This window comes from Echinococcus granulosus (genome assembly GCF_000524195.1).
Source record: "Echinococcus granulosus chromosome Unknown EG_S00055, whole genome shotgun sequence".
NCBI classification, from domain to species: domain Eukaryota; kingdom Metazoa; phylum Platyhelminthes; class Cestoda; order Cyclophyllidea; family Taeniidae; genus Echinococcus; species Echinococcus granulosus.
In genome coordinates, this window is record NW_020170435.1 from 419,253 (window position 1) to 443,336 (window position 24,084).

The 24,084-nt window shown below is 42.7% G+C and overlaps 3 protein-coding genes across 3 annotated transcripts; 2 read left to right on the forward strand and 1 right to left on the reverse strand. All coding sequences in view use genetic code 11, as the record gives it.

Moving 5' to 3' along the window:
- Positions 1-2,290: 2,290 nt before the first annotated feature.
- On the forward strand, positions 2,291-5,881 carry EGR_06361 (Troponin I 4; the record flags this gene model as incomplete). Its single annotated transcript, XM_024495610.1, has 9 exons — positions 2,291-2,401; positions 3,959-3,985; positions 4,056-4,097; positions 4,517-4,546; positions 4,807-4,914; positions 4,995-5,115; positions 5,207-5,351; positions 5,434-5,584; positions 5,810-5,881. 9 exons carry the CDS (start codon positions 2,291-2,293, stop codon positions 5,879-5,881), a joined length of 807 nt encoding a protein of 268 aa, XP_024350008.1.
- A 6,129-nt stretch (positions 5,882-12,010) lies between these two features.
- Positions 12,011-12,628, forward strand: EGR_06362 (hypothetical protein; the record flags this gene model as incomplete). The annotated part of the gene is made up of 1 exon (XM_024495611.1): positions 12,011-12,628. The coding sequence occupies one exon, from the start codon at positions 12,011-12,013 to the stop codon at positions 12,626-12,628; it is 618 nt and encodes a 205-aa protein (XP_024350009.1).
- A 7,725-nt stretch (positions 12,629-20,353) lies between these two features.
- Positions 20,354-23,039, reverse strand: EGR_06363 (Uridine phosphorylase; the record flags this gene model as incomplete). The annotated part of the gene is made up of 9 exons (XM_024495612.1): positions 20,354-20,484; positions 20,578-20,756; positions 21,223-21,368; positions 21,440-21,510; positions 21,626-21,740; positions 21,819-21,980; positions 22,032-22,165; positions 22,544-22,619; positions 23,016-23,039. 9 exons carry the CDS (start codon positions 23,037-23,039, stop codon positions 20,354-20,356), a joined length of 1,038 nt encoding a protein of 345 aa, XP_024350010.1.
- Between the last annotated feature and the right edge of the window lie 1,045 nt (positions 23,040-24,084).

The following is a 24,084-nucleotide window of genomic DNA, read 5'->3' on the forward strand; positions in this document are numbered from 1 at the left end:
TGTGATGGAAGGAACCGCTTTGCAAAAGACCGGTTAGCATGGCACACTGGCTATGTTGTTCAATCTTCCCTTCTGCTCTTTGTCCTTTCTTCTGTCTTACCTTCATTATGTTTTCCATTCTTTTCTTCCCTCACCACGCAACATACAACCCATAATGAATAATTTATGAGGAGCCAAAGGGGAAGGAAGGTGGAATAGTAGCGATATGTCATGCAAAATGCAAGGGAGACAAGCTTCCATTACGACCTAGCTGTGAGGTGTCTTATGTCACATGATGAAACGAGGGGTGGGCTGCTCAACATGTGGCATGGATTCACCTTGAAGTGATCAGCTTGTCATTAACCGAATAAGCGTGACATTCTAGCACTGGCGAAAGTGATGACTGACCAGTCAATGACATCTTGCACACCTCGTACCTCTTGTTCACTCTTACCTATAAACGATGCATCCATGCGTCCGCTTTCCAGATGACCGGGTAGCTTGACACTGTCTACGTGTTGCCAATGCTTGTCCGGTTTTTCTTTCCTTCTTACATTCTTTTCTTTCCTTATCTCGCAACATGCAATACAAGATTAATAATGGGTGGAAATAAGGAGTAGAAGGAGGTGTTTACTCTCCCATCAAATGAGTATTGAATTCTCCGTCTCCTGCTTTATATCAATTAGTTTCTCTTCCTCTAACTATGAGAGGTAGGAGTTACTTCCGCCATGATGTGTTGCATCCATCACAGCAGGAGTTAGAGCTTCAACGACACAGACACTAAGCGAAGTGCTTCGCCTACCAATCGCTTCCTCGGCGTAATACTTCTCCATCAAAATTTGAAGAGCCGTCAATCGTCACCAATGGGTCTATATTTTGGTCTGATGTTTCATGATGCATCCCATTCCATAGTCACTTAGACATTCTCGGGATTGAATGCGAAGTCTCTGGCATTCTCCTTTGCCTGGGAGGTATGGTATCGAGAATTGTTTGCAACGGTTGCGAAGGTAGTCTAGGATGATGGAGGCGGAGAAGTCAAAATATCTCTTGACTTCTTTCTCCTGATATCAGTTGATTAATTTTGAAGTCGTAGGGACGGGAACAGGAAAATGCTTGAAAGGTACATCTTTAACCGAGGGCTAGATGGGTGGAAGAGGTGGGTGAGTGAAGGAGAGAGGGAAGGGGGGAAGAGACAAAGATACCTTGAATAAATTACCTACTTCTGGTCGGTGATAAAGCTGCAGGGCACTGCTGCAGGAGACAGATTGCAATTATTATTCCTCCCTACGACCACACGGTCCCGTCTTCTGCAGGAAGGCAGTAAACAGCGTCCACTTTGGCGTTGCCTAGTGTGCTGCTTTAAAGTCTGTAGGTGCCTTCCTCATGGCCCTCTTGGCTGTTAGCATTCTAGGCAGACATTTTTTCTAGGCCTTCTCCTTTCAACTTACCTCACTAAAAGTTTCCATCTGTGGATACAGTGGAATCAATGAGCTACAGCCTTGACGCTGAGATCAAAAGTCTTCCCGCCTCTTGTAATGCACCCAGTAGATCGACCCTGCAATCATCTATGTTCTTACTACCCTTAGAAGGCCTCCAAGATATGTATCGTCATGCCTGGAAATCCATGGTCACGCTTTTGGTGATAATCACTGAAAAAAAACGAAGACAGTCAATTTTGCAGCCACATAAATAGGTCTACCAGATGGGAGCAAATCAAACTCCGTGCGTGCACCCACAGTTGCGCAGCATTGATCGTTTGGTGCACTAGGAGGCATGATTCCTTCAACGACGTCTTCGCCATCCAACATTTTGGGTTCAAAATTTCAGCTAGGGTAAACCCTCAATTGTCATTCAACCCTGCGTTTCATTTGACAGGTGATTTAAGTATTTCACTGTCTCTAAACATGTGACAAATTGATGAGCCAATGAACACTCCATTACTGACTGATGTTGACAGCCCTGCCAGTGCAATGGTCTCCACTCCAGCCAAATTGATAGGTCTAAGTGTAAAAAACCACCTCAGAAATGATTTTTTTGCTCCTAGACTTTACTCTCACCCCCTCCCCCCAGCCCTACCAACCTCCGGCCTTCAAAAGGCGTAGTAGCGATGCTACCTGTAAGGTCTTCCACAGATCCTGAAGTACATTATTGCGTACGTGCAGTCGCCCTCCACCATCATAACGCCTGCAAGTGCGTGTGTGCGTGCGCGCACGCGCACCTCCGCGCGTCACATCGATTTTGCCCACGAGTGAACAGTAGTCACGGTTACGTGCCCGGTGAAGTATCGATCGATGGCGCAGTCGACTGGCCAATGGGAGGGGAGCGCGTTCCTGATGCTGTATCAACGCTTTCACCCACATCTCCACCTCGAGGGGCAGAACGTTTGGGCGGCAGTTGGTGTCGGAGCGCCTCTAGGAGGTTGGTCTTTTGCCCACTACTCGTGTCTCTCGCTAAAAATTGCCCTTAATTTTTGGAATGTATCTTATCTCGCCTCTCCTTGCAGTCTACGGTAATTTGGTCTCTTCTGCAACATGAGTGACGACGAAAGCCGATCGTAAGCATACAACTTTATCCCCTTTTTTTCTTTTCCTTTGTAAAAGATGACAAGTTTGGAGCTTAGCAGATGGTCATTTTTTCAATTTCACAAAGCTCTAGACGTCTGCATTAGGCCTGTAAAGTTTGCCTGTAGTCCTAGTGATTGTAGGTGCTAAATGTGCAGTAGTTCAAGCCTTTCTTCTGAGTATACGTAGATGGGAGATCCTCTGGACATCCACAAAGACTTTGAACTAGAGAATTAAGAGGTCATGGGCGTGTGCAGACAGTTAAGACTGAGACGCCCGCTAGATTTGAGATCCATTTAAACATTAAACATTCACACGAGCTCATCAAAAACAAAATTAAAGTCCTTTTCTTGTCTTTTTCCTTTCAGCGAATCTGTAAGTCAAAATCCGTCCTATTTCTCAATACTGTTTATACTACTTGGTGCCAATTTTAGCCCATTTGAGTAGTGTTTTCTGGCATTAAAAGTAAAGCCAACCTGTTTTTACTAACTCCTAGGCCTCAGAGTCTGAGGTAAACGCCGATTCTTGCATGCCCTCTATAACATTCATGAATTGAGTGCATTGCATGCACAGGCCAAATATGTCCACCCTTTTATTTACTCTGGCCTAATTACTAACCCTCCCAACTTTTCTACAACCCTATGCAGGAAGAAGTTTCCCAGGTAAAACGCATCCACCCCACCCACCATGTTTCATAGGCGTCAGATTAACTGGATTTTTAATTTACGCTTGCATTTTCGTGCGATTGTTTTTTTCTGTTTGAGTGCAGTAAAGTCTTGCTCCACCCTGCCCAGCCTTCCCCCCTCGCCCCAATGCCTCTTCTAACCTTGGTGATTTCGTAGTTTGACAAAGCCTACCCCGAATTGTCCGACAGCGGAGATTGCCCTCGGATTGGCCCAAAATTGCACGTCTAGTTGGTCTTTAGCATGTCCATTGTTAAGTGTTTCCATTTGGCGCCAATGGTGACAAGCCTAATACGAACCCGTTCAAATCTTTTCAGACCGAATCGGAGGTAAAACCGTCTACTTTCTCTTCCACTTTTTAGTAGTACATAAGTGTTAATTGGCCATTTGCGTGAAAGTTTTCTGCTCTCCTCTTACGGTGTGAATGTAGTTCTGTTGTTGTTCGTTCGTCCCTTGTTTTTTGCCTCTCCTCCGCCAAGCACTGCAACATAAAACACCGCAACGGTTGGTAACTTCGGTTAGCCGACTAAAGCGACTGCAGTTGTACAGACAGCGTGATCTGCATGTATTGTTTAGGTACCGCAACATCGTTTAAGTGTTCAGCCGGAAATAATGAACGGCCGCATCGTTTGAGCTTTTTTTGTCGATGGTTGCACGGATCTTATAAGTGTCTCCTCCAACTTTCCCACGATCTCCAATTCTCATTTATCCTTGTTTTTCCAAAATGTCTTTTAGGATGAAACCCAAAAACAGAAGGAGGAAGTGAGTCAACGCTTTTTAGCAGAAAAACTCAATTTGGTAAACTTGATGATACTACTTAAATGGATTTCAGGAGGAGCGAAGAAAGAGAGAGGAAGAGGCAAGGCGTGAAGAGGTTGGTGCATGCGTGCATGATTTTGGGTTCTCCTTTTTCTCGTCTCAGACACCCGTTTTGAGTGGAATGATCACACTCGTACACACTTACACACACACACACAAACTCCTACCTGCACAATACACCGCTATTTTTCAACACTGAGCACTGAGGGAGTCCAGATGGACCCTTTGTCCCCCTACACTGTCCCCTTTCCCGAGATTTTTCAGCACAAGGTCTGCAGCGAAACCTTGGTGAAGGCACAACGCGTATCCTGTCGATTGATCACTGGGCATGGCTTTAAAAGGCGGTGAAGTTCTTGGATTTGTGAAAAAGTTGCATGCCTATAATGCAATAAAATCGCATGGCATGCGATGAGAAGCAGTAAATCCACCATTGACACGGTTTTTGTCTGCCTTTCTGTTCCCTGCAAAATCTAGGCTGCGGCTGAGCGTCAAAGGAAACAAGAGGTAGTTTAAAATGCACAAAAAAGCAAATGCTCACCATTTTTTGGACCAGGCACGCATGATGAACGCACCAACATCTCTTGGCTGCATTATAAGCAAAAAAACCGAAATTTGCTTTCCCTTTGCGCTTCAAGGAACACTTGATTTGGCGTCTTGCAGCTCATCCAACCAAAGAAATCCCCTATTTATCGCTCTAAAAGCATGTTTTAGAAGTTACAGATTTTGAGTCTGAGGACTAAACTGATCCAATTTTTGACTTTCAGGAGAAGGCGAAGCGTGAGGCAGAAGAAGCTGCCAAGAAGCAACGTAAGCCCGGCCAGAAGAGAAAGGGTTTAGGAGGCCTTTCACCTGAGAAAAAGAGGCTGCTCAAGGTGGGTTGCGTGGCCTAAAACGCCTTCCTTAGGTGCCTCTTTTAGCAGTGCTTAATCGTAGCTGTCTTTGATCCATCCAGCAACTGATCATGCAAAAGGCGGCGGACGAGATGAAAGCGGAAATGAAGAAGCGACAAGAGGAGAAGGACAACTACCTCCGATCGAGAGTTCAACCTCTCCAGCTGGACGGTCTCGATGATTGTAAGTTGTCTAGAATTCTGGCTCGAAGAGGGTAAATTTCAATCTATCGGTCTATCACCAATTAGGATCTGCTTTTTCCCTCTCTCCTCAGCTGCTCTTGCCAAGAAGGTTCGGGAGCTTCACGCACGGGTAGCTCAACTTGAGGGTGAGAAGTACGATTGGGAGGTGAAGCTACGACGACAAGACATCGAAATTAACGAGCTCACCATGAAGGTGAATGACGTCAAGGGCAAATTGTAAGTACACTTTCCTCATGCCTAAGCCACCTACCTCCTCAACTCAAAGGCATAGGGAAATTTGTTTTTTTATCTCCTATAGTGTCAAACCTGTGCTTAAGAAGGTCTCCAAGACGGAGAGCCAGCTGGCACGTATCGAGAAGAAGGAAAAGACATTAGCCTCCTTCCGAACCCAACTGAAGTCCACGGGACAAAATAAATTTGCCCTTGAAGAAAAGGACGAGGCCTCTCATGTACAGCTGAGAGCCATTTTTGAATCGCTTATTACCAATTTTATTTGTTTAATTTACTTTTTTTAAAATCGACTATAATCAGACAGGGGATCGACCGATCTCCCAACTAGCCAATCAGAAGAGCGCCAAAACTTGCCCTTGCCTTCTAGCCAATAGGATTAGAGGGAATTGCTGCACATACATGTACAGATGCGCGTGACTTTTTTTGCCCATTTTGCCCTATAGAAAGTGGATTTCCGAGACCAGTTGAAGCCAGCGGGTGAAGGCGACGCTCTAAAGGAGGCTGCAGAAGAATAAAAGTGGAGAGGTGCAGTAATACCCTCCGTCCTCTTCTCCACGTTATGAAATACTTTCGAAGACTTCCTTCACCTGTAACTTATCACTGTCACACAGTCGGACACATACAAACGCCACGTAGTCAAGTGCCTTGTTTACTTCTCATATTCTTCTCCCTCCCTACCTTAATTATTAGCCTTTCGTACCTAGCTATCTTTGGTCCTTCAGATGATGTCTCTTCTCTTTCTCTCTCTCTCTGTCTTGTCTAATTGGCTGCAGAGAGAGGCAGGCGGGTAGGCAGGCAGGATTGCCTATTTTACTGGAGATAGGGTTTCTTTGTTAAAACCCTCAACACGCTTATCCGTGTCAGCTCACTTCCTCCTTCCACTCCTTCTTGGCCACCTCATCTCCTTCTCCATGGCATAAAACAAAGTCTACGACAGTTTCACACCCACCACCGATGCTGCTTTAAAAGTTATCTATTTTATGGCCAATAAACTCCTTAATTTTCGATGAAAAATGAATACCACATAACCGGCAGGTCTTGGTGTTCACATTTCTTCTTGACCCTGTGGTGAGGAGAGAATAATGAATCCTGGTAAGCCCTTCATTGACTTCAATACAACAGGGACATCTAAAAAGGTTTTCAAGCGCTTTTTCTCATAAAAAATGAGTGAACGTGGAGAGGTATCCCTCTTGTTGGTTGTCAAGGTCCTTCTCCCCTTTGAAGTGAAATACAAAACCTTCTCACTGGTGAGTTTGCCCGGGGTAGGAGGTTTTGTATGCTAACCACCAGTCTTTGCTGTACTTGGAGAAGGATTTTCGACTTTGATTTGTTAATCGGCCCACGGTACCTCAGGCTACAGTCTACCAGAAGCAAATTTTCTCCCCTCAGGTAGAATATTTTTTAGAGGTAGATTACTTGAAGAGATAATCGCCAGCGTTGGGGTCTTCCGATTAGCTCTGGACTACAAAAGTCATTTTTTCTGCATCAGTGGGTTGGAAAATAATCCCTTTAGAGTAATAGAGGTAAAAAAGGCAAAGGATAAGTTGATCTCCAAGACTTGTCATTTTCTGGCATCGCCCTTCTCCACGTACACGGAGGTAGAGGAATTTCGGGCGTCTCTTTCAAATTCGACTCAGGACGTCGATTTAAGCTGGGTGCGTCAAGGCAACACCACTTCGAGTGACAATTATTATATGCTAAGGCGTGTTTCTGGTGAAAGATTGTAGCTGTACCGTGGCGGTAGAATGACGCGTATGTATGATTTATCTAAGATCAAAAAGACTGCATTGCCATTTTAGGTTAGACGGTGAATGTTCAGGATAGCTGATTGGCTAATGCTTGAAATAGGACGGCATGAAAATTGGTCATCCATGGAAACAGTAGAGAGAGTAAATATTGTGGCGGCGTTATATTTATTCATTTAATCGCTAACTTGAGTCTTCTTCTTCATTTAACCAAAGGAAATTTATAATCGTGGTCGATTTTGAAGGACGCGAAATGATTGGTCCATGGCCCTGCATTATAGGTCATTAAGTAATTGAGCAACGATGTCAGACGCATTCCACTTTCTCATCTACTCTAAAATAGTTTGACCATTTTCTTTAAAAAATTACAGTTATAGAATTTTAGTAGGAAATTATCTAAAATGCAGCGAATAGAGAAATGGGACTCCTCTGTTATAGATCGCACTTCCTTTGGTTTTTGGGTTATGCATAAATATACCTAGGGATTCTAAAGAAAAAGAAGTGCAAAATGTGATCTTGTGTTTGGTTTAATGTATCAGATTCCCGTTCGGGTGCTGAACTTTTTCCAGTTAAACATGACATTTCAATCAGCCTAACTATTACTTAATAGTTAAAAGTCCATTTCTCAAAATCATCAGAGGTATTTTTCTCATTTTTTTTGCTCAAAAAATTTAGAACTGAACAATTTGGCTCGATGGGCAATGAGCGATCGGTAAAAAACGCGCGTCACATATGTGTGACGTCCTGAATTCGCGTTAAGCCAACCAAATCAAGAACACCGAGGCATGTCAGGATTTCAAACAAAGAAGGTGTGTGTTTCAAAGTTTACGAAAAATTTAATTTTGCTTCAGTCAGTGAATATGTGGCCGAAATTCTCTTGTTTTTTGGTTACCGCCGCATCAGATCAAATGTGGAAATTGTGCTTCCTGTATATTTGAAAATTCTGTCCACCTTAGTGCATAGACTTAAGCAGAATAGATAAACAATTTCCATTTTAAAACGATTTAACTGTCAGCTAAACCGCCATATCTGGGTATCCGAAATTTGGCTCCCATTTTTTCACCTGTGGTCGGTAAAGGCCACGAAAAAGGTAATAACCACTTCACACCTACCAGTGACGCCTTTTGTGTTTGAACCTTAATGAGGAATTTATGACCGACAGTTCTGTCGGCGGTCCAACGCACACCCACCTCCACAGCTGCAGCTGCAGCTACACCCACGTCGGACACACAAACTCACGCGCATTCAAGAACAAGCTAATTTCTTGAAGTGGAACCTGTGGGTTACGTAGAGGTGTGCGATGGATGGAGCTAAAAATAATAAATATCCCTTCGTTGAGTGGTACAAAATACGAACGTTCCTTCTTGCCACAAGTAGGTCGGTCCGCCTGTCACCAGAACAACTGAATAGTGCAGTGCCTTTTTATAAGGTGAATGAAAGAAGTGACAAATGGTGTGATAGCTATTAAAACCTATTTGTCGCTCGTGAATGCATGCAGGTGAGACGCAGCTGCCCAGCCTCCTTCAAAAAACCCACCCACTCCTCCCACTCGATAGAACTTTTTGCCTATATTAAACCCCACGGAAAGTCGCTATCGCTCAGCGGTGACATCTACCTATGCATCATGTGAACCAGGTTGAAGTTAAAAATTGCTGCATTCAACTCAGAATGACCAATCAAAATGTCATTTGCAAACCGCTGGTTCCACCACCTTCAAATGCCACATAATAGGGGGTACGCAGAGTTGTCACAATTTCGAGGGCTAATTTAACAGGCTTCATGTGACAGAAGGACTGTTTTGCCATTTCTCGATTTGGTTCAACCGGCTTTTGCGTTACGAAGGGGGGGGGGGTGGGAATTGGAGGAGATGCCCTTAACTCATCTTTTTAGTCCCCACATTTCCCAATAACCCAGAATGTCTCGAAGCTTGTGCTCATATTGACTAAATAATATCACATACAAATCGTCTTTATTTGTGCCATTTATCGAAACAAGGTCAAGGTCAATCACAGCACCATAAATACAGGAGAACGAGACCTCCTTGGTTCTCCAATGGATAGCGGACACACGCTTTACCCTTAGGTGGCCTTACTTACCCACTTAAACAGAGTGGCAGGAAAGGAGGACGAGAACTAGAAGCTTTTTCAGTAAAAAGCACTGGAGCTCGCCACTTTTTGCTATAAAAGACAACAAACTAATTATTAGTTGTCAATCTGTCATTAGGTATCGATATCACCGGCATCCATTTAAGTATTGACATTCATTTGGAATAAAAGGAATATTTATTTGTTATTTAAAGGCACAATGAAAATGAGTGCATGTACTATTGTGCTGGCAATGGGTAGTTTTTGGATCCACACCTCTCAAGTATAAAAAAGTACTTTCTTGATGCTTAGATCACAAAAGGTTGGGTAAGGAATGAGAAGATTATTTGATCAAAAAAGATTGCATTTTTTATTTCCTGTGTTTGAGTGGGGAATTAGGAGCCCGAAATGGAAGACCTTTAGAATGTCCAAACAGGAAAGCTAGGTAGAGTTGCGTACACGCCCATTGCCCTCCACATCATAAAATATCGGTTGAACCGGCACAACAGATGTCATCACATCCTGTTTGTTGCATGAAACGAGTTCAAATTGCCTCCAAACCTGCGAAAACTTTGCATACCCCTTGTTAGGAAGCCTTTGTAGAAGGTAAGGTGATGGAACTCACCTACCACAAATGGAGTGTTGAAGAATTACTGTGGGATAAAAACGCAGCGCGTTCTGGACCACAATTGAGTCTGTATGATGTGAGGGTGTCACCAATGAGTGACAAAAACTCTCTCTACAGAAAATGGAAAAGGAGGGGAGTGTCGTGATGGGAATTGGGTGGGCAAATGGGCGTTACCCACACAATGACTGATGACAAAAGGATCCAATGACTGTTAAGTTCTTCATTTGGCTCTTGTGCTCTGTATTTTAGTGTTTCCACACCACCTATTTTGCATTTTGAAAGCCCTTAACTCTTCACCTCTGGACGAAGCACAACTCTAATCAGCCTCTCGTTAAAAGTCAAAAAATTACAGCCAGATTCCATCCACGCGACTGTATGGAAGACGGACTTTCTCTTCCTAAGTAGCTTGGATAGCCAGAACTGGTATATTAGTTATCGAGGGGATCCATTTACTGATGGCAACGCATGACCTCCTATTGGCCCAAAAACCAATCCTCGGGAAGATAAATGATGAATAGGAAGCGCCTTGTTCTCCTCCACGGATGGGGAGATAGAGACAGAGAGGAGGCACAAAGTGGACTTGGCTGGCGATTTGGGTGTGCGTTGCCAAATGCCCTGCATGTTTGTAGACGCACAAACGCTGTAGCGCAGACGTAAAGTCGTATGAGTCAGCTAGAGGGGGGGGGGGCGGACATGTGTGTACATGCCCACTGGCCGAAAGCCAAAAACCCAGTTATTTTATTCCTATTAATTTTGATTGGCCACAGCGTTGTAGTGACTCGCAGCTCGCCTGAGGCCTACCTTTATGTGATAGCGACTAATCAGGAGAGTTCGCTGAGGACTCGAGTTTCGGCGTGTTTATAAGACTGCGAAATTAGGCGCGGGAAAAAGAACTATTTAGATTAAAATGGGAAAAGCGTTGATGCCAATTTACGTCAATATGTGACTATATTTGTAGCAGCGCTTAGCGAACCTCCCTTTATGCTTACCATTGCCAACGATCTTCGTATTATGTTCGGTTTTAGGGTTAAGTGACGGAGCCCTAACATGTTCGAAGGAATTCCGGACGAATTTATACATCCTTACTTCCCGGGTGGTTAACAGTAGCTTAGATAGACGAGTGTGCACTAACGAGGTAGTAGCGAATACCTCTAAAACCCCTTAGATTGCGAAATGATTTTCCTTTTGGGTTAAGGGCGACAAGCGCATAAAAAATACTCCCACTACAGATCAGATCACTGTATCTCTACAACACATTCCATCAAGAAAGCACAACTCTAGAAGCTGCGAACCATGAGATTGATTACATTTTTTGTTCTCATCAAGAAGTTGATGGCTGGATGCGCCAACACTGTGATCTCAGAGGGTGATGCTTAAAGGTAGTGCGGCTAAACGGGTATGGAGAAAGACGATATTTGTTTAATTTTTGGGGCACAACGATACACTTATGGCTGATGAATTATCAGCACCCATTTAAAGGTGCAGACAGATACCATCTAGCCAATCAAAATCAAGAAAGTAGGCTGACCCAATAAATTACGACATCTAAACAAAACCGTAATTTCTGAAAATTATGGTTGCAAAGATTAATAAATAAAGTGTGTTCTCAAAATTTGCTTTCTGTATTTGTAAGCAAAAATCTGATCTTACAAGAACACATCAGTAAGGAGTAAGTTTTACGCTACTGAGGCAAAGACGTGCGAAGACCAAAGGAATTAAATCTTGCTAAAGAATTATGGGATTTAAAAACTCCTCTTTTAGGATGAAATTTGTTGAAGGCGAGAAATAAAAGGGTGAGATACTAGGAACAACATCTACACTGTCAAAAAGCCAGGGAAGGGGAGAACAAATGGCATGTATCACATCATCGATGTGGAATGGCTATTGTGTTAAATGGAAGAAAAAGAAGCAATTTCGTTACAATCACCATGACAACCGCCCGACCATGTTGGTTTATAAAGATAGCTCATTTGCCGTGCCCTTATAATTTCAACAGGGAGTCAGCTGGTAAGTTAAGTTCGCCGTTTGCAACTTGTATTCCTTAAAATTATTGACTTAGGAATTTAGGCAAATCTAAATATAACGGTGAAGATTTGTAAACTTAAAATAAAGAGTTCAAATTATTAGTGCCATGTCTGTTTTTTGTGATAAAGCAATTGAGATATCTTTGGTCCATAGGGATAGACGATGCCGGGCAAACCGACACTAGGTCAACACTTGGTGGCAGCAAAATTTGCTTCTCTAAAGGGCTTTCTCATCTCTTCTGATGAGGACGACTACTCGGATGAGGAGCTCGACACGTCGACACAACAGAAACAAAAACACATATGGGTGGATGATGATGATGATGAGGAGGAGGGTGAGGAGGAGGCGGAGGTGGAAGAAGAAGAGCCGGAGCGGGGTAGCTGTGACAAGAATAAGAGGTCATCTGTTGCAAACAAGGGCAGTAGTAGTGAAATGAAAAGGCTACGGCATCAACAACGAAGGGGGTCACAGCAGCCACCATCGTCACCACCTTGTCAGAGGCCTTTCAAATCGAAGATAAAAGACATTGCCAAGAAGATGCCATCGAGAGAGGTGATGACTTCTAGTGATGGGGAAGAGGAGGCAGTTGACATCGACTCTTTAGGGGAGAAAATGGAAATCGAGGAAGAGGCTAAATGCCTACAGAGACCTGCTAAACAGGGTAGCAAGGTGAAGGCATCGACTGGAAAACGCAGCCTTAAGGAACAGCAAATGATAACCCGACCGACTTTAAAGAAAGATGAAGTCGCTCGTACGTTTATTTGGTTGTATAAGCTATAATTTTAAGAATATTTGACCAAAAAATTAAGGTGATCCGTGAACTGGGAAAATAGCAGGTAAGCATCGTCCTAAGTAGTAAGTAGTATATAACAGCAAGATGGCTAAATGAAATTGTCATAACATGCCTTGAGATTATTGCATTGTCTTTACTCGTTTAGATGATTGCCGAAAGATTGAAGGATGTGTAATGGTAGATCAAAGTACTCAGAACTGGAGACAGATGTTCCAGCTCATGGGACACGACGAATCCAACTTGTTGATCAGTTTTGAAGGCGATTATCCAGATAGAAGCAAAATAAATCAGAGCCTTATGCCAATACATTAGTAAGAGTTTGTAGGCTCTAACGAAAATAGGTTTGATGCTAACTGAGTGTTAGATTGTATAAGCTTTTGTGTTCCGCTGCTAAGTGATCCAGTGAACAATGCAACTCTTTCCCAACACCACACCACACTGTCGAGTCATCCATGGCCCCATTTTGTGCAGGCATGCGTGTTGGCTGATAAACAGTAGCACAGTGGTGCCATATAAATGGTCCAATTCTAGAAGGCTAACCAAAATTCAGGCTGAGATCTACATACCTACCCACCTACATATCTGCGTACAAACATACTTCATACCCAAAAAATTTGCATGAATTTGTCTTTCAGAAGAAGCCAAAACAACAGGCACCGAGGTGGCTGTGGCAGGGAAGTCACATTCACTGGGCAAACCGCCAGTACCCACACCTACCAAGGGCAAAAAATTGACCAGTAAGAAGAAGGATTTGTGCCATGCAGGAGTACCATCACGACGGCGACACTCACCGTCATCTTCCACACTGCCATGGAAATGCCACTCAAAGTGAAGGCATTAGGGCTTGACAACTGCACGATTACATGAAGAATAAAGTAAAGAGTTAGTAGATCAGACTGAGGAGTAAAATTTGTTTGATGATAAGCGAAAAATGGAATAATCCTAAGAAAAAGTAAACACCCCATCTAGTTTATATTTCGTTAAGAAAAAATGAATGTAATATAGGAAGACCCAAGCTCAAAACCTTGATTTGCCTTAAGTTATTTTTTAAAAGGCGAAAAGTGAAGGTCTCGAGCAAAACAATTAATTCGAAATTCTTCTTATGAGAGTCTTTAGTGGAAATAAACGAGAATTCCATTCTGAAGCATTTGACGATTCAAAGCGAAATTTACTTGAGATAACTTAAAAAAATACTACAGAAGCAAATAAGGACGTAAAATCTTACAATCATCCAATTAATTACCATCCTAACTTATTAGTGCTCTCCTATTTTTCATCGTTTAGAAAATTCTGACACGGGTGATATTCAGGAAATTTGTTCAAATCTGAAAAACTGGACTAAGTCAATCGTACCGCACTACGAACCAACAGAGAAAGAAACTAATGACATTCTAAGTGGAAATTTTACCCATTAATGTCATAATATTTCGTGGGTAATTAAAGCATTCCATTTCATTAGATTTTTGTCATATGAACTCCAAAAGAGGAATCGGGTGGAAATTGTCCTGGCAGCTTAGAGAATTTGGTTACTATTTAAAATTAGCGCCACTGTGGAATAATCCATAACAATCAAATCACTTTTCTTTAGTTGTACACGTGGTGTCAACCGGATTTTTCCGCGCGCCTTTTTTATGATAGACGTAAGGTAAACAACAGGTGGTTCATTTAAACACTGCCAGATTTTTCATTAAAGCCTGCAATAACACAGCACAGTAGACCTTCAATTGTTTTGGTTAAAATGCCGCAATTTTACTAAAAAGTAGTGTTTGTATTTGGTATGTTTACACGCGTGTCTTTAGTTTGCAGAAACAGAAAGCATTGAATGTTAAAAAAGCCAATAACTTACTGTATGTTTCATTCCAAATGCAAAAAAACTAGTGTTGTAGACATTATGTATACAAATTCTTACCTCATTCGTGTTGTGGTTAGTGCGAAAAAACTCCCTAAAATTCGCAAATTATGCAGATTTTCTTTTCTACTTGTGCAAGAAAGAGGCAAACTAACGTTAACGCAGTGCTTTGACTGTGTGTCTTACCCTTGGCTCCGGTAAAGCGAGCACTTGAGGCTTCGCCATTGCACTTCCTTTGGGCGGCATAGCCTCCGAACCATGTCAGTACCTACTCAGCCGTCATGTGCATGGGCAGTACAATTCCTGTCCTAGTGTTATTACTTCTTTTGACTTCTTAACAGAATTAGGGAGCTGCAGACAGGCTTACACCTTTTAACTATTTTCCTCTTCAGATTTTGTTTGGAAAATTTGAGACGGGTAATAATTCAACTTTTTCGAGTTACTCCCGAACACGTGGCAAGAATATACTACTTTAGTACATATGCACAGAAGTTCAAGGTGGCTGCAACCATGCTACCATGAAGGCAAGATTTGCTCATTTTCACTAAACATCTCATCCACAAAGGGAAGCTCATTTGGAACGCAGGAGCAGGCACTGATCAGGCATATTCCAACCATTAACCACAGGTTCTGGGAAAACCTGTCAAAGCACATCAAGAGTTGGGGAGCTATCACCTCCACAAATACAAAAGGACCTTTTATTACCGGCATAAGCAAAAGAATAATAGAGACACGAACAGCTATCACGACATAAAGGTAGTAACTGAACCGGGAAGCTTGAACAAATATCATGAGGTAACAGATTTTAGTCCAGGGGATGCCGCAGTCTAATGCATCTTCTACTGTTAGATCTGTCTAATGCCCAAAACCCACATGGTTTGGGAATTACTGCCAAATTTTAGTAGTCATACTTGCAATCTCGTGGATAGGAATTAGCAAATTTCCCATGGCTTCAATATTTATGATGGCGTAGGAGACGGACGGTTTCATTATGGCAAGGGATAGGCGGTCATTTGAAGCACGCCGTTGACAACATTCGCTGTATAATGATGCGGATGGGAGGCCTGATTGTAGATGTGGTTTAAGCCTAGCTGGATAAATTAATGGAGGTCAAGTAGGTTGAGGCTTATTGTGGTGATGTAGCCTGTCCTAGCAAGGGTAAAGGCAGTGGCTTGAGGGATGTGATGCGTGTTGGTGCGATGGTTTCTGTAAAGTCCTAGGAGCACTGTTGGAGAATTGGAAGTAAAATATTAAATTAACGAAATGTTTATGAGGTGTTCTTTGTAGCCTGCTGGAAATATTTAGGACTTGTGGTCACTTGAGGCGTTAAAATTGCTTCAGTCTCTCGGTACGGTCATTTAAATTGTTCATTTTTTTGACTGACTGACTTGTTAAAGGAATGGGCTTTTAAGGTCTCGAATTCCACCGTTGAATGATCCAGCGTTGCAGCATTAGCTATTCCTAAACATCACAGCCTCTCTCCACCCCACGCTAAACTTTCGAGTCATTAGCCACCACATCGTTTGTTTGGGTGATGGGTGACAGGTGCAGTTACGCTTTATATATGCCCCGCCTCGAGAAGACTGGCCAATAGTTATGGCTGAGACCTTCCCACCCACACACTCCCTTACATACCGGTTTACCTGCTAAACATTTCCAAAATGTGCGCGTAAATTTGTCTTCCCAAAGGAGCCAAAATAACCAGCACCAGTTAGGGTGTGGCAGGAGAATCACGTTCACCCAGCAAAACCGCCAGTCGTCACACTAAGAAAACAAAACTGATCAGCAAGAAGCGGATCTGTTTCCTGCCAAGGTAGGGGGAAGGCGATACTTACTCATCATTACTATCAACATCATTTCCCTTTACTGCTAGAGAAGTGCCTCTCAAAGTGTTGGAATGAAGGCTTGACATCAGCATAATAGAACGAAGTGAGGCGGAAACGTCAAGGTGGCGATCAATTTCAGCGGACAACGAGTAGAATTTCTTTCTAACTCGTTAGTAAACGATAATGACATGTATGGCCGGATAGCTCAACCGACAATGAGTCACTGGTAATGAACTCAGAGCCGCCTCTACTTAAATAGACAAGTAGCATATGCATCCCAATGTAATTTCTAACTAAGTTGTAAAATAATTTTTAAATCGGGCCAGATCTGATTTTCTCGTCAAAAGTGTTTCCAATTTTTTGGAAATAAATCCCATTTTTAGAGCATGTGATATCCTAGCTTTCAGGAAGTCTACCACCGGGGGGGACACATCTATGGCCAACAATTTACCCTGCAATGTGACCTAATTATGACCCTAAAACGGTGCCTGGTGCTGTTTCAGCTACAAGGAGCAATTAATGCTCTGCGGAACAATTCAGATGTTAACATACCTACCTTACACACCCTTTGGTTGGTGTGCATCCGTAATCCAGGAACTGCACATGACGACCTGATCTTGAGAATAACTCCTAAAAGGTGCTCTTCTGTGACTCGAAGAACAATATCCTTAAGTGATTTGACACAAGGCAATATTTTGGAGGGTAGTGCAACTCCTCTAACATCTTTCCCCTCATTTCTTTAACACGCTCAGAATAGAATTGTATGCAGATTAAAAAGAGAGGTAAGAAAGGTTGGCCAATGCGTAGACCACGATGGATGCGGTAAATTTGAGTTTCTTAAACAGAACAGAAATATAAAGAGATTGGGTGATTAGCAAGTTTGGCATACATGCCACGTTGAAGTTTGTAGCTTTGTTCAACATCGGTTTCCCTAGCTCCATGATCATCAGTGAAGGCGTAGATGGGGTACATCGGTGGCAGCTATTCAGATGTCGAACTGCCCTGGTTGCTTACCAAATCCTAACAATGCGGAGGGAATATGGCACTCGTATTAGATTGAATCTGTGGGCACTCGCTACTGAGGTGAATTTCAGCGTCCACTTTTATAAACTCCTTCCCCGCGCCTTCAATGAGGTAGTAGTAAAATGATGACGGACGGGGCAAGAGACAATGTTTACAGGAAGAAGAGAAAATTGTAGTGAAATCACATCCATTTAAGCGCACATTTGACTGCCCGGGCTCTTGAACCTCCGCAGCTTTTGCTTTCGGTTGGTAGTAAGACCTACTGACCATCCAAGTAGACTTCCACCACTTCCGTCACTCCACTGTCGGTGTATCAGTTTATAATTTTGGAGAAAATTCAAGGTTGCACGATCTACAATATACACGATAATTTATTTTGTCAACTGCGGAATTAATCCGTTCATGGGTCGACGTATCGGAGCAACTACCAGATTCAACCTCGCAGTGCATTTTAACAACCTCAACTAGCCTCTTAAGGTCATTTTAGCAATTTGGTTCTACTGACCAATGGACAGTTTTATGGCATTTGGCAGAGCTGACTTTGAGTCATGCCAAACGTGTCCTCGCCGAGGTTTGTGCCAAACTGGCTCTAGTTAATTCTACATTTTTGGACGTGTCACGTGTCTGCTAAATATTCAAAACGCGTGAGAACAACGAATTAGGGTACTAAACTGAAATTAAGAATGCACCCCCCAATTAATGAAATTTTTTCTCAAAAAGTCTTTGATACCGCAAATCTAGATGAAGCACGAGATGAGGGTGGGAGGGGAGGAAGGGGGGGGGGAAAGAGGCGTTTGAGAGAAAGCGTACGACCGAACTTTGCCTATCTCCCAGTAAATAGAGAAGGTGTTTTTGGTACAGTTGAACCACCCTAAAACAACCTGTGACACTTTATAGTCGATTGTGAGTCCCCAACTTAGTGTAGAATAGTGTGTTGCCTGTTTGCGTCCAGGATTGGGCTAATTTCGATAATCTCCACTGAATGCTCGCAAGGGAGACTGCTGTGGATGGTAAAGCGAGAAACCTCACTACCTGATTGGTCGGCCTACAGCTTTTAAGAGTAGTCGGCTCTAAGACTGATCATCCCACCACCGCAGTCCGCCCTATCCGCAGGCTTTTTGTTCACCTGGATCTAAGATGACAACCAGCAGGCACCAAGACAACTTTATTTTACCGGTACTTAGGTGGATCAGACGGTTAGGCCAGAGACAAGGTGCAGTACTTTCACCTATGTAACAAACTCTCCAGTCGTCACGTATAATCACAGATCCATTCAACCTGGTGATAAACATGTAACTCGTTAATATTTTAAGGCGTACCAGCAAAGAAGTTGAAAGGTACAAACACACCCTCTAAAATGACTGTATTTACCGGCGTAGGCAAAGACTACACACACACACGCACACACCACACCCACACACAGAGTCAAACGCACACACCTGAGGAGGATAAATAGACTGGAAGCGATCTTACCTATGGAGAAGATGGGTGTTATGCTCTCCCCTGTGTTCTGGGGGCGAGGGCGGGGGCGACCATTTTTCAGGATGGTGCCTTTCAAGCCTACCCTGGTTGTTGGAAAAGCGAGTCTTTAATCGAAAGGGGGCTCTAAAAGATGTAAATTTCATGGCTGAATGCCAAGCCATCATGACGGGCAGACCGGCAAGTGACTCATCAAGGTCTTGTCTCCTGAATTACAAACGATGCAAGTAACGAATCAGCCAATTGTTGGCCAAATAAATTAGTGAGGGTGGTTTTTGGACATGACGTCGCCTGTATCCACGTTTAAGTGGTTTAATAGTCCACCAGAAACATGAACCTTATATCTACCGGGGCGACAACTTGTGGAAGCTTCCAGACTTGTGCGGTGGGAAGGCTAAAGATCCCCACTACTCCGAAGATTTATATGTACCGGAGCTGGTGTAAAAGTCAAAGCTCTAAGCTTTTATTAAGGTGGGAGAAGAGAGAGCGGGCTGGGAGTGGGGGAAAATACAAACCCTCTAATTTAGAGCTCATTATCAAGAGATGGGTAAATGTGTCACGTCTTTACGTCCCTTAAAGCAGCTATTATGTCTGATAGACCAATTATAGGGTGACCAGATAAGGAAATGAGGCCCATTTCCCCCCTCCCCTCCTCTAAGAATGAAGTAAATGCTGATGGCTTTGATACAGTGGCATAGGGAAGTGAGACGAAAAACTGAGGTCTGGTAACTTTGCGCCATTTCGCCACCTCCTGCACGTTTGATCCTTTAACTTTGAATACTTAAGAAAGAGAGAGCAAACACTTGGAGATAGGCAAGTGGAATGTAAAAGACAAGATGTTACTTCCCTCCCCCCATCTTTAAGGGTTGTAGAGCGTCTTCAAAAGAATGTTAATGACCAATTTTGGCTGTTTTTAAAGTCAAAAAATTTGTTTTCTTACTTCCTTAGGGCCCTTAGGTTCGTATGCGACCGAGAGATGGCCATCTACCCACCCCTAATTGTCTGACCTTTCAACACGTAAACAAACCGGGGTTAACAAATATGTCTACAGCCCATCAGACACCTATACGCCTGCGGAGGGGACATTAGCCGTCCGAGGCCAAAGAGATACATCCCCCATAAATTTGACATGAGCAGCGGGCGGAACGGTTGAGGCACGTGACAGAAGCGACGGCCAACGCCCCCCGACAGTTGACAGTCACCTGATGAAAGTGTCAGTGGGTGGGGCCCTTTTATTGTTACCATTCATTTTACGCCTTTGTAGCTCTCAACTGGAGCGTAGAGAACCTCGCACAGATACACTGACGCCATCAAATAAATCTTGTTTATTTCCACTGCATATTATCCGTCTAGAGTGGAAAACTACCCAAATTTCCTCCCTCCCATTCCACCTAGCATGGCATTCACACCGCAAGGAAAAAGTATAGTCGTACTGACGATCTACAGTGTTTATGATTTTTTTAGAAAATGCTAGACAATCAGGTAAACAGGTACATAGAGTAGATTGGACTAGAGAAGGTGGAACTACTTAGGAGTTAAATTTGATTCTTGATGTAGTTGATCAGTATCTCCAAAGGTCTCTCCTGCCATGCATGCATGATTTCCAACGGAGTCGAAATTTGATCAGACACCAAACGGTTCACCAGGGTTACACAAATCACAGCAGCTGAAACATCAAGAAAAAAAAGAGGAAATGCCTTATTAATTCAGAAAAAAGGATAAAACGTGACAGTCACATCTTCAATTCTACTAATCTCACCCTTAATTTTTAAGTGTTGACAGAACGCAGCAAAACCTAGTGACTCCATTTCGAAATTACGAACGCCGCAGTCGTAGGCTTTTTTGAGGAAAACCATTTTCTCCTCCTCAGTGTACTCACAAATCGCTCCATCCAGGCGGCCTTGCTCTACATCAACAATAAAATAGCCTTGGTGACATCTGACAATCTGACATGTGAGCTTCCTCCCCTAATAATGACAAGAGACTGTAACCTGCCATGCGATAAAATGATTGGTTGAGCAAAAAAACAATGAGGGATGTAAGATGCTCTTATTTTAGAGGCGACAACACCTATCTTTTATAGTACCTTAGCAACGGTTTTGATTGGTTTAGCGATGCCATTATTAAAAGAAATAAAAATCTCCAAGCCAGAAATCAATCCGACATGAGAGGAGAGACTCCGAACTAATAGCCAACATCATCAAGTGTCTTGTATGAAATTCCACAAGAATGTGACTTTATCTAGGGTGTGTCGTAACTTTCTGTGCCAACATTGTTATGATGGGGTCATCGCGATGATCTGGAACTGCAGAAAAAAATTGGAGCACGATATCACACACAGCGATACAAAGGGTTTGCAAATGCCAACATCAAGTTAAAGAAAACGATTCTTCAGTAAATGGACCTGCCTTCATAGAAGTCATCGGCACACATAGTTTTGCCAGCGACAACGTTGAAGTCGGGTTTCATGGACTCAGCAGTTTCGATCAACTCTTTCACCAAATGCTCATCCAAATGAGCTGGTCGTCTTACCGTCTTGCCTAAAATTTTCTGAAAGAGAAAAAACCGTCAAAAAGCAGAAGATTAGAGTCCACGCGAAGGGCAATGAAGGTGAAACAAACCAGCTGGAAGTAGTCGTTGAAAGCACAATCCAGACAACTGGTGGTAATGACTACAGAGCCCGGTTCAAGACCTACAGACAATATAAAAAAGAAATATTTACCATCACTTAGTTGGCAGAGGCACCGAACTACAATGGTCAGTACGTGTACTGGGCAATAACTAGAGGGCGTGGCGCACTAGCTTACCGATTCCGCCACACGTGCCCAGACGAATAAAACTAACGTCTTGGCAACCGGCATGATAAAGTAGTTTTGCCATTTCGTGGAGAAGAATGGAAATGGAGGGAACTCCCATGCCATGCTGAAATTAGATAACATGAAATAATAGGAGAAATGCGCCCGTTTCTTATGGTCAGTCCAATGTCAGAAGGAGACTTACAGAGACAGAGAGAATGGGCCCAACTTTGTACATCTCATAACGATCACTAGCGCAAGCAATATTGGCCAAACCAGTGCCACATGGAAGCTGGACATCGAGTGCCTTGAGGAGTCTTTCAGCGATCTTCTTCATTCTCTTTGGACTACCACCCATGATAACGAACTACGAAAAGAATTGTTTGCGTTGATAAAAAAACAGATGATTTAGGCTTACTTTAACATCACCGAACTGCTTCCTGAGATCAGTTGTGTCGGTGTCCAAACCAACATGATAAAGTACATCCACCTTCATAGATGGGACATGAGGATTGCAGATAATAACCCCGTTGTGAATAGAGTTTGACATATCTACATAGGGCAAAAAAATTACATATTACAAATGCCCGAAATTGTCCGAAGTGACTATTTAAAAAGTTTATAAAGAGTACACTGGGACGAAAAATGATTTTCTCAATCCTATTAAACCCTGAAGTCATTTGAGGCAGGCAGATCTTAGAACAGAAAAATAGTACAAATTAATTTAAACTTTCTTCAGAACAATCAAAACACGAAAACAGACTTCAAGTTATTCCTTTTCCCTCTGTATGCAAGATAAGCAAGATCGAGTTGTACAAATTTAAAACTAGCAAAATTCCATTTAACGAGGAGACACAATGCAAGAATTAAATGCCCACAAGTATATGCAAAAGGTCGTGGCACTTCAGGCGGAGACACTAAACAACTCACCGGAACCCAGACGCAAGCCTACAAATACGACTCGGAGAATGACCTCCGACTTCAAATTATCACCTTTTATAATCAGCTGAATATAAGGACTTCAAACAAATCATGCAGCATAATTAGCAGTTTCGGGAAGTTTCAAACAGGAAAAAATTATGACAATATAAGCTGTCTAGAATTAATAACAAACATTTACCGCAAGTGAGAGTGACAGAAAAGTCTTTACTTTTGTGGATGAAATTAGCATTTATTTATTTGCCTGGAAATTTCTTAGCGGAAGCAAAATGCTGTTACGAAATAACTAAAAATACTATAGTTTGTTTTTGAGGACTATTTAAGGAATGTGCTAGCCTTGGGGGATGTAAAAATAGGGATCGAAAAATGCAACCGATTTTTCGGGCATATGTACAGTCAAGTATTTATTATCCTATCACCTAAAGAATACACGATCATAGAGCAGAATGAATATTTAGCATACTCTGGGATCCGACACCAATGACATGACCTGTCTTTAAGAGCTCAGGTGGAGATATGCACTTTTTAATAATTTGCAATTTCCACTTTCAATGGTTAAAATCCTAATAATTTTCATGGACTACAAGGCAATTCTTTTGCATTCAAAACCAATTTTTGATACTCAATAGTCTATGTGCCCAAAGTAACCCTCTTGCATTAATCATTGCTTGCCATTCAGTGCTTATTCTGCTTATTTTTTGATGGTTTTCTGAGAGACATTGACAATCCTGATGTACCTTTTCGGCATGCTCCCTACCTGGTATTTTTATCATTTTTTTGCAGGGCCTGTACTATTGTAGCGTTTTGGGACTTCCGTAAAGACGAAAAAATCACAATACTCGCGCATAGTGAAGGTATTAGGTCCACTGGCATGGCCCAAAGGCCAGCCCACCCGGCCTGGCACAATGGCCAAGTTAATGGTGGTCACTCATCAAAACCGAGAGACATGTAACCAACGTATTGCGCTATTCATCACCTAAATTATTCCCTTAATTTCTCTTTCACTCACTTCCTCCTTCTTTCCTTCTTAACTGTCACAATTTATTAAATATGATGAATAATATCATTAAAATATTGCTTATCCCTCGCCTAAGCAAATAATGTGAACATAAGTACCAGCCTGACAGCTCTACTTAATCATGTATGCTTCATTTGGCTGCTATCCACTTGTCACAAATCGTATAGGCTTTTACATTTTGCGGACTGTGCTTCCGATCACGAAGTGTAGAAATTCCCCAAAAAAAATTCACTGCGATTGAAGGGTCCCCTCAGCTAAGCACATTGTTGAAAAAATGGCTGTTGCGAACTGATAAAATTAAATAATCCCTCAAGGATGGATACACTGGGTTTTGTTAAGAATGCCCAGTGCATGTAGCTAACACCCACAGATGGGGGGAGATAGCTAATTTTGGAGCTTATCATGATGAGATGCTCTTCCTGCAGTCTGTGGGAAAAAAATGTAAGCTCCTTTATTAAGCACCCGGTGACAGTCAAAGGGTAGGCAGTGGCTTTATTGAGTGCCTCCTAAATAT